The sequence below is a fragment of the Aplidium turbinatum genome, chromosome 7, assembly GCF_918807975.1.
Source record: "Aplidium turbinatum chromosome 7, kaAplTurb1.1, whole genome shotgun sequence".
NCBI classification, from domain to species: domain Eukaryota; kingdom Metazoa; phylum Chordata; class Ascidiacea; order Aplousobranchia; family Polyclinidae; genus Aplidium; species Aplidium turbinatum.
This window is the reverse complement of record NC_137478.1, coordinates 24202225-24213753: the sequence shown is the minus strand read 5'-3', so window position 1 is coordinate 24213753 and position 11529 is coordinate 24202225. Positions and strand designations below refer to the sequence as shown.

At 34.8% G+C, this 11529-nt stretch overlaps 1 protein-coding gene across 1 annotated transcript in view; it reads right to left on the bottom strand.

Annotated features, from left to right (window-relative positions):
- Nucleotides 1-555: 555 nt before the first annotated feature.
- The window catches only part of LOC145774769 (uncharacterized), an 81877-nt gene continuing 70903 nt past the window's right edge, over nt 556-11529 (bottom strand). Inside the window, exons 2-3 of the mRNA XM_082586076.1 lie at nt 4307-4451; nt 556-3967 (exon numbers count right to left, since the gene is read on the bottom strand). Coding sequence (XP_082442202.1) covers nt 3865-3967; nt 4307-4451 — 248 coding nt within the window. The 3' untranslated portion in view covers nt 556-3864. The remainder of the gene's footprint in view (nt 3968-4306; nt 4452-11529) is intronic.

Below are 11529 nucleotides of genomic sequence, written 5' to 3'. Positions count from 1 at the left end.
GCGTGGTGACAAACGTTGCGTTTTCGCAACATTCGATTTTTGCAAATATTTCAATAAATCAAAAAAACTTAAAAAAAAAATTTGGCAATTATCATCCCTTTACACACTATTAAAAATGATATGTGACTTTCACAAATTTTTAAGCATCTTTATTTTTCATGTCTTGTATGGGTTAAATTGGTCATACTTTAACAACAAACTTTGTATTTTCAAAATTGCTGGCATTTTGCATTAATTCACTTATACTAAGGAAACTGTAGTGCGTTGTTTGGGATCAATTATTATCTTCTAACGACTTGTAGCACAGACAATTAGTCTCTCTTGTCATAAAGCTACAAGCGGATATTTAAATCCGCTTTCGAAAGTCCTTGTTTTGTTGGACTAGAATGCATTAACGCTCAGTTTAAAACGCCACTTTATTTTTATTGCTGATTGTACAATTACATAAATAAATATCTTTTTTTGTCATAAGTTTTATGGTTTTAAAAATTTAAATGATACCTGGTGCTAGATTTGAAAACAAAACAACAATTTTTAGTTGGCCTAATGGAAATACTGAAAATAGGTTTTGCAAATCTGGCTGTTGCTGGTGTTGAAGTTACTGTGATGTGACAGCTGCAACTGACAACATTTACACTGCATATTTATGCATTAGGAAACAGTGGAGGACTTTTATAAAGCCTCACAAACATTGTGATGCCACGTTCAAAAGTATGACACATTTTCATTCACTTCCCAAAGTAACAAGTCACAAGATGAAGAATTTTAGATCATGACTAAACAAAGCATTTTACAATTTCAAAATATGTTTATTTCAATTGACTTTACTTCCTATTCAGTTGTCATTTTTACATCATCATACCATCCCGTAACATTAAAACGATGTAAAAATGACAGTTGTTGCTTGTTGTGATGTTGCAATTATACGCACGGAATCTTTAAGTTGACAAACAAACCTGCAGTGTAGTGATATTGTAGACCTACCTTGCAATGCTATACAATGAGGTAAACGTAACATTGATACTTATCAATGATGTGTCATTCGCAAGTTATCACTGCAATGATCTGGTCGAAAAGTGAAATGCTCGGTACAAGACTTGGCCGAGTTCAAAAATAGAGCAAGAGCTTATGTGGTGCTCTAGGCCAGTGATTATCAAATTGGATCACATTGCCCTATTGGGCTTTGCAGTAAAAACATACAATAAAGGGGAGAAAACCCAGAAAGGGCGATAAGCGAGGGACAGCGCATTCTCAATAAGTTACAATGATCACGAAACTTTTTAAATAACATGCAACTCATATGTAACGAGGTAAGGTCATTGAATCTTTCATATCCGATGTCTTATTTGGACAAAAGTGTTTTCAGGTTTGACATTATTGCTATCATCAACCAGCAAACAGTGCGATTTACGATTATACTTGACCAAAACGTTTCCCAATATTGAAAAGCTCGATGAAAATTACCAAACTCATCCAACTCGTTCAAGAAATACCATTTGCTGGGACTCGTGTTTTCCCAAACAACCACTTTATCTGGTCCAGATCGGGTGCAGGTCTATTCAGTTAAGTGACTGTTTGGGTTGTTTAATATATTTGTAATAAATTTGCAAAGTTTTTATGAGTTTCTGGGGGCCGATGATAATGTAGACTTCTGTAAGGGGGGAACAGTAGGCCTACATAAAGATTGAAAGGCCACTGCTCCAGAGTCTAAGCTTCATTCGTAATATACGAAGACTGCAAAGTTACACCCTGGATCTCGTTGTAAAACTTTGATTGAGTAGATGAAATAACCTAACTTGCAGGTAACTATAGTTCAACAAGCTTAAACTTCAAGTAACAAATACTATACAAATTTTTCGCTGAGAAAAATATCTTAAAACGAAGACAAAACAAGGAATTTTGAGTCAAAACAAAATTTTCAAAATGTGTGTTGTTTTGAACAGCTCGAGCTGCAGCATCATCTTCCAGCATTATTCATAATAGCCTACTTCAAAAACCCTACCAAAACAAAATAAATCCAAAGCAACAGATCGGCCACGTTCAAAAGTATTTTATCAAAATCACTACCACGCAATTTTTGAAACCTTGTTTTTTTTAAGAATTGTGCTTGGCAGTTGACGGTTTTGTCCTAAGCTCTCCAAACCAGTGACGTAAATTTGATTATGCGGCAAAGTGCAATTTGTCGGGTCAAATGATCGCATATCAGTCAATACAATTGCTCAAGAACAAGGTAGGCTAGTAAATACATTTGAAATAAGTTAACGTGGATTTTCGCAAAATATTTTGATCACACCACGCTATGATCAAAGCTACCACTTGTATTTACGCTGTTGGCCGTAAACATCAATATCAATAGACCAAGTCTTCAGAGGCTACCATTGCAATATCTAGAAATGGTTGCTGAGTAATTGAAAGACACTGGATACCCAGGTTATGCTTTTAAAGTTGACCACATTGAGTGAACTCAGCCTTGTGCAGAAATTCTTCACCGGTCAAACCTCAAGAGCACTATAGGTTACCCGAAATATAAACTAGTTGAATAGTGATATAAAATAGTTGATATTCAAGAATCATACAAATATTCTGGTAACCTTAGTTGGCTCTTAGTCTATATTCAATACAGACTTGTTCTATTGCAAGGTTTACATAAAACACTCATCGTAAAGTTAATCACCAAACAAAAAGCAAATAAACCAAATTAAAAGTGTAATAGTGACTTGATTGTTATTTTGAAACTTTGATTATTCTGATGAGGACATGATGGAGTTATATCATTAAAGGAAAGAAGAGCAGAAATATCAGTTACAAATTTCGATTATTACGTACACTTCTATAAGGGAATCAAGGCAAGAACAATTCAATTTAATTTGCAGCGAGCACTACGGATTTAAGCAGGCGAACATTATCCTGCAGCATATTGCTGATATAGCGCTGAGATAGCTATGCAAGGTGACCACTTTAATGCCCTAGTTAGAGCCAACCAAATTATCTTAGCAAAGCTTTATGAGATGGATCTTATCATGCAGTGTTCCCTTATCTTAACGGTGGGTAAGCAACCTATCCGCAACTATCAATAGATATTTAGATTTTGAGTAGAAGTTTAGCGCTATTTATTATAGAGCTATGAACGACAAACATTAGAGTTCAATCGAACTGTTTTGCGGCAATCTCTCCCTGGACTCAGTGTTTTGAGAAACATAACACAACAAAATGTAGCACAGCAAAGAAATTACGTAATTTATGAGTTAGTTTTCAGGGGCACTCTAGCTAAGCTTAGTATAATAATGGAAATTGGATTAAAATACTAAGCAATAAAAATTCGATAAAAGTTTTGATTACATCACTTGCACAGGCCAATCAAATAATATGTCACTTATTGTCTCGGGAGACTTTGAGCTAATACGAGTTGGTTGAGCATGTTAGAACAGAAAATCGCTCGCATTTTATCTCTTCGCCAGGGCTGGTCAGAGGTTAACAACAAAACAATGCGTGATGAGATCAACGAAAATGACGACTACTTCTGGCTTACTCTACATTGATATAAAACAACGTTGAAGACACAAAAAAACATCGTTCTTTGTTCACAGCTCTGAAAACTGAAAAAAAAGGATTTTCTGAAAAATTAGTTTAATTTCCACACATTAGCCTACGCTCTTTTATCGTTTTGAAACGATGATTCAACAACAAAATAAAGTACAAAATAAGTTGTTTGCTGTTTTAAACACAAGAAAATGCGACAAACACAAAGCGAGACAAACAAATCTGACTTTATAAAAAGGAAAGTAAAAGATTTTGAATTTTAAAATGCAACAAAACAAAACATTGAAAAGTCATCGATGTGATGACGCGACCAGTTAATGACAATTATATCGCCACAATGAATTTTGTATCTTCAATTTCTTCAACATTTCCAACTACTTTCCACGTATTCTTCGCTGCATCATAAGTTTCTATTGCGTCGGTTTCTCTGTAAATTATGATCGAATAAAAAATTAGAACACGAAGCAATAATATTAAAAGACAAAACAGTGTTCAAAACTGATTGAATTAATTCAGTCAAATCAACTCTGTCGTTTGCAAAAGTTGAATAGCGCAAATTTGAAATATTAAAAACAAAATGGACTAAAACTTGAAATTTTACATCAGCGATGGACAGATTCAGTCAAACTATGTTTCAATAAATTGTAATGATCTCATATTAAGTTATTAGCATCTCGTGTGTTTCTATTCACATGTTGGTAGACTCCATTAATTCAACTTATTCATGCTTTCTATGCATTGATGACGTCGACAAACAACCACTCACCCTCCAGCGACATGCACCATCCCGTCTATGACGCATGAACCGTGGTTATATCTTGCAACGTTCATATCAGCAACATCGGACCATGCTTGCTTCCGTGGATCGAATCGTTCAACTGAAGACAGGACGGACAAATTGTCATCACATCCTCCTGTTGGAACAAGGCTTCGAAGTTAATATTCACGAATTGTATGAATGTTCTGGTAACCTCAGCTGCCTCGTTAAAGCAGTGCAGACTTGTTATACTGCAAGGTTTACACCAAATAATCAATTCAAGTGAGACTAAATGGATGCAAAGTGTACCAGTCAAGGTGATGAACAAACTGTCATAGCATCTACATTGGCTTATTGAGTGAACGATTTCGAATGAGTTGCAAAAATAGCAAAATTTTGCTTCAACTTACAAGGACGAACATTCATAGCAATTTGTAGCAAAATAAGCAAAAATATTATTTTAAAAACACATTATTAGATTTTATGCAAAGGCTCAATAAGTGACGTCATGCAATGGAAACATTTTGAAACCATAAGTGGTGAGACATCGCAATCATCTTGAATCTGCGTTATAATGACACCTAGGGTTGAGATTTGTTCAGCTGGGGATGCCGCGAGTTTTACCTGAATTTTGTGTTTATGTAGATTGCGCTAAATATCAATCCACTTTTTTGCTTCAGCACCTTCGATATCATGCACCGTGATTGCATTTATTGCCTTATTTGGTTATTTATTATTGTGTTATAACGATTATTTGGTACCGCATTTTCAAATTTTTCCGTTTTATTTTAACATAAATATAACATTTCTTTCTGTCGTCAGTCATCTCAGTTTTACATCCAAAGAATGCCAGGCTATTAAAAACTAGTTTTCTACATTGTTTTGTAGTGGTTCCACGAACAAAAATGCTTATGTTACGAATGAACAACTTGGAGCTGAAACAGAGGATAAAATAAGTGACTCTTCATCATTTTGTAACGCAAGATGACAGTGACAACAAGTGGTTTTCTAAAAATCAACATATTATATATTAGCAATGTCGATGATATTTGCAATTCAAAGACTGATACCAAAGTCATGAAAAAACTAAATGATGATGCTAAGGAATGCTATGCCATTAAGTTTCGTCGGATTCCACAAACATGTTTTGCAGTCAGATTTTTACAGTTTGACTCGGTCAAAAAAATGGAATAAAAATTCCACAGAAAATAGTTTCAAATCACGTGTTGAGAAAGAACAGCTGCAGTGAATGGTCACATTTGATAGCTTGTCACGCGTAGCAGAATATAAAATAAAAGATGCTGATCTAAACTTCGATTTTGAAATACTAAATTACATGAGTCTCTCTGATTCCGTTCATCACTTCTTTCTGAAATCTTTAAGGTATTCCACAAAGACACTGTTTTGACAGAAATATAAACGTTTTTGCTGCATACATTTGTGTGCAGCGAAAACGTACAACAGAGTATGCTGCTGAATTCTGATTCACTTGTTTTATTGATTTGTTACAATCTGCAGAATTCTGTTGAGGTTATTCCACTGTTGACAAATAAACAACTTTGCTAAACGTTTTTGCTGCATACAATTGTGTGCCACTGTGCAGCGATAACGTACAACAGAGAGTGCTGGTGATTTCTGGTTCACTTATTTTATTGATTTGTTACAATCTGCAGAATTCTGCTGATTTTTCCGAATGTTGATAAATAAACAACTTTTGTCAAACAGTCTCTAAAATGAAAACTTGAAGCAACTTCAATTTGCCAACATTCCGTTTCCCGAAGTGAAGCTTACAAACCAGTTGAATATTCAAAACGTGGCAAGATCGATTATGCTGGAAACGTTTCCTGTAATAGCGACCTTCTAGTAAATCATGTATTGGTGGTGAAAGTCGATGTTTTATTTTTGGACCGAAACATTCAAGTATTTATCCAGTTGGAAATGAAAAAATCAGATTCACTCGTAAATGTAGAAAGTGATCTTAGAAGCTTCGAGCTGTTCATAATGGTGGACGCTCAACAATTTCCTGTGTACTTGGCAACGACAAAGCCAATATTTCCGTTTGCATTAAGTTGAAAATTTAAGTTAGCTACTGGAATTTAATGTCAGTTTTTATTTTTAAAGAATTACTGCATGTTCTTATTAAAGTTACCACCAATTCTTTATAAATTCAAGGATTTTTTTTCAAATAATGATTTGACAATATCTCCTCTGTCATTAGGTGCCGCAATGTAAATCACTAAACTGGAAGTTTGAAGCAAAAACCTTTAGCTGTTCACGATTTTTTGTGTCAAGCAGGTTTATAAGAAAATACTTAACAGTTGCAGCCTAATCAAAAACTAACGAAACATGGAAGGCCAACCCGTGTAGCCTTGTAACGTCACAATGACAATCGTCATACTGGCAATGGTTTGTTTCGAAACTTTTCAAAGCAGAGGAAAAGTTAATGCAATGCAACAGGTTTACTCACGATAAATAGAACTTGTTAAACTATTGCAAAACTAAACAGAAAAACTTGCAAAGTTTCGAATTTTTGGGACTTTGTGAGATTTTTGTCAAATTGATCAATGTTAAATAAAGTAAACAATATCACACCAAATCAGAAGAATCGGTTTATTCTAGGGCTACCATATGTCCTCTTTTAAGAGGATTTGTCCTCTTTTTTGAAGAAAAATAAATTGTCCTCCGAGGACACCCAAAAATGCTCAAATGTCCTCTTTTTTTACATTTTCAGTTTTCTTGCTCATATTTTCAACAGGATTTCATTGTTATGTGACTTTTTCGCAATTTCCAATCATTTCTGTACCAATGCAACATTCTGATTTATAGATTTTCAAAAAAACATCGACATACTATTTGATCTGCTGTTCCAAACAATCTTAGACGTTCATTGAAACATACTACACTGCTTTGCGATTGTCTTAAAAGCCAAATAATGGTCAGCGATGAGTGAGAGTGGAACTGCAAATCCACTTGTGAAGAAATTTCCTCATTTGAGGAGATCTGATCAACCAATTTTTGAAAATGATAAATTGGACAAATTAAAAAAAATAAGAAAATTAAAAAAATGGAGTAAATCACAATAAATTGAAACATTGAAAAACGCAAAAACTTGCAAAAGAGTTTAACATATTTATATTTAGAGCTTCGGTAGAGAGTTTGTCTTGTTGAACCATAGGCATACGAAGCCGAGCAACGTGATCAAGTTTAGCATCTTCAAGTTTATTACATTTACATAAACATAAAACTACGCAACAAATTAAGTATCGAACGTTTTCGACATCACAAGATGTCCTCTTCAGGAATAACATACATACAAATTAACTACATCTGAAAAAAATACAATGGTTAACTAAATCTATAAACAGAAAAAGACAAAAAACTGCACAGTACTTCTGACTAGCTCAAACTCAACGATATAGGCTCCACGAGAATCAAAGGTAACTGCATCAAAAGGTGTTAAACAGGTCACATGATATGGTAAAAAGGCAAGGTGCGAAAAAACTAATTTTAAAATACAGAGAGCAAGAAAGACGAGCCGCAAGCATACAATTGTCTGTTTAAAAGTGGATTGTGACGTTTTATGTACAGGGCTTCCAAGATCTTAGTTTGATACTCAGACCTGCCTCTAGACATGATCTCAAACTGCTTGATAGAAACGTTATTTTGGCATTCTGTACATGAAAAAATGTGATCTTTAATTGCGCTTTTCTGTATAGAATTCAAATTCAGGTGTTCCCCAGCTCTAGTCGATAAATGTCTTGTTGACATACCGATGTATGTCAGGCTTGCATCACGCAAACAACTGAATTTATAAACGACATTAGAACATAAAGCAAAGGGCGTAGGCGACTTCAACTGAAAATATCTGCCTACTTTGAACGTTCTATAAACAGGGTAAATGTCACAATCAAATTTCTTTTTGACAATTTTAGCTAGATTTTTTGAAAATCTTACCGAATCTTTTCCCAAGAATGGTATATCAAAAAAGTTGCTAAAATCGTCTTCTTCGGGTTTATCTTTCGGTTTCTTATCCAAAAAGTTTTTAATATTTTATCAAAAAAGTATGACGGGTATCCATTTAAATGTAGCATATTTTTCAACTTTTTAGTTTCATTGTGGAACAACAAGTCCGTCGAGCAAACCAAACGGGCACGAGATAAAAGACACAAGATTAATCCAGATTTCCACTTATTTGGGCAAAAAGCATTGTAATTTAAAAGTAGGCCAGTGTTGGTGGGTTTTCTCCAGATTTGTGTGTCAAACGAGTCATGATTTATTTTTACTAGTAAAAAGTTGAAAAATATGCTACATTTAAATGGATACCCGTCATACTTTTTTGATAAAATATTAAAAACTTTTTTGGATAAGAAACCGAAAGATAAACCCGAAGAAGAGGATTTTAGCAACTTTTTTGATATACCATTCTTGGGAAAAGATTCGGTAAGATTTTCAAAAAATCTAGCTAAAATTGTCAAAAAGAAATTTGATTGTGACATTTACCCTGTTTATAGAACGTTCAAAGTAGGCAGATATTTTCAGTTGAAGTCGCCTACGCCCTTTGCTTTATGTTCTAATGTCGTTTATAAATTCAGTTGTTTGCGTGATGCAAGCCTGACATACATCGGTATGTCAACAAGACATTTATCGACTAGAGCTGGGGAACACCTGAATTTGAATTCTATACAGAAAAGCGCAATTAAAGATCACATTTTTTCATGTACAGAATGCCAAAATAACGTTTCTATCAAGCAGTTTGAGATCATGTCTAGAGGCAGGTCTGAGTATCAAACTAAGATCTTGGAAGCCCTGTACATAAAACGTCACAATCCACTTTTAAACAGACAATTGTATGCTTGCGGCTCGTCTTTCTTGCTCTCTGTATTTTAAAATTAGTTTTTTCGCACCTTGCCTTTTTACCATATCATGTGACCTGTTTAACACCTTTTGATGCAGTTACCTTTGATTCTCGTGGAGCCTATATCGTTGAGTTTGAGCTAGTCAGAAGTACTGTGCAGTTTTTTGTCTTTTTCTGTTTATAGATTTAGTTAATCATTGTATTTTTTTCAGATGTAGTTAATTTGTATGTATGTTATTCCTGAAGAGGACATCTTGTGATGTCGAAAACGTTCGATACTTAATTTGTTGCGTAGTTTTATGTTTATGTAAATGTAATAAACTTGAAGATGCTAAACTTGATCACGTTGCTCGGCTTCGTATGCCTATGGTTCAATATTTATATTTTAAGATTCTCACACTTTTACAATAAACTAATTTTTTACTCTGATCTATTTTGTATTGATTCAGCGCTTGTAAACGTTGTTGATTACCAACTTAATGGTTTGGCTAATTTGTCAAATGAAGCAAATCGAAAAATGATTCAAAGTGCACTATGCATGACAATGACATACAGCCTATTTTAAAATAAATTGTGGCATGGATAGCCTACTTACAACTTATGTGAGTGCAAATGTAGAATGACTTTAATCTATGATGCAGCCACAATGGTACAAGGAAAGAAACAGCCTTTAATTGAGTCTGTCCTTAGTATCTCATTAACAGCTGTAGCCTATTTCAATTATATTTCTTGCGAGTAATTTTATGATTTCGTTAAAGGTGCACTGCAACGAAAATACATGGCTTTTGTATTTGTAGATCTTTCTGAAATAAAACGTTTTTCAACAATTTTTTTGTTTTTTGTGTTACCATTAATTAAAAAACCTAAAAAAACTTTTTTGAATTGAATGATTCTGATTGGTCAAAATTTTTGATGACGTCATTGGCTGGCAAAGCCGCATCCAAGGTCTACTGTTTTGCGTGCAAACACAAGGAACAAATCGCGTAGGCTACCGAAACAGCGAACAATTTTGTGCTAAGGGAGTTTTTACGCCCTTAAAATGGTGGCTTCTTGTGTGGCTCCCGGTTGTACTAACCGGGGAATCGTCAAAGGGGTATCCTTTCATCGTTTACCTCTGAATAATGACGACAAGCTGAAGAAATGGATCTCAGTGATGAAACTCAAAAACCCACATGTAAACAAGCACTGCCGTGTGTGCAGCAATCATTTTCTGGCCAGCGATTACCAACGTGATCTACAGGCAGAGCTACAAGGCACCAAGTCCAGACACCTGCTCATCCCTGAAGCTGTTTCTTCTGTCTTTGATTTTTCAACATATGTGAAAGCCACTGTCAATACAGTACCCACAAAACTCGATCGACCTAGGTGCAGGTCTGTGAGTACGATCGGGCGTTTGGATCGAATAGCAAAGCGAGAAAACAACAAGACTTTGAAACAGGTCAGTAGGACAGTAAAACATTGGCAGGGTAGGCATATCAGGCAACTCTGAAAACATAAGGCTACTTTTAGTTGATATAAACCACTTGGTTAAAGCAAATTATTTTCCTGCATTTTTTTCAATGCAAATTTTCCATCCGACTGCTGTCCGAACTGGTGTTGTCAGAGCACGCATCAGAATGATGTTCTTCACTGTCAAGTCGCCGTCTTTTTGGTTCAAAGAAAAATCCTTGTCTTGTTTCAGACATCTTGTTTATGCTGATCTTCTATTACTCAATATACAATGACCTATGCGACGTTTCTAAGGCAAATGCATGAAGCTGTTTACTTGGTTGCCCGCCGATGACGTCACAAGACACATAGCGCCATCAGGTGGCCGATTTTCATTTGGTTATATCTCCCAAACAAAAACGCATATCAAAAAATTTTTTCGAAAAATATAATACTTAAACACTAAAGAATCACCAAAAAATTTTTAATTTTTCATTTCAGGTCCCCTTTAAAGTTGATCCTTTTTTTTCTGAAAAAAAGTTAAGTCATGCCTACCTGCAGATATTGCCTGATTTGTCACATTTTTATGACATTATCACATCACATTTTCATTTTGTCACACAAATCAAATAAATCGGCTTTCGAGAAACAAACAAACTTGTCTGTTTTTTGCTGTAACTTTTGCTGCATACATACGTCTATAATAATTATCCAAAAGGATGTAAAAAATTCTTCATACGTAGCCTAACATTCTACTTGTATTTTACTCGCTGGCGAAACTTGTCCTCTTTTTAGGCGATGAAAATATGGTAGGCCTAGTTTATTCAAATACAGAGCTTTCACCACACAAGTGTGGCTTCATCAGTATAAACTTATTCAAATAGAATCAAGGATCAATGTTAGTTTGACCATTGACATTCAAGGACCATCCACATATAGGTCGCAACCC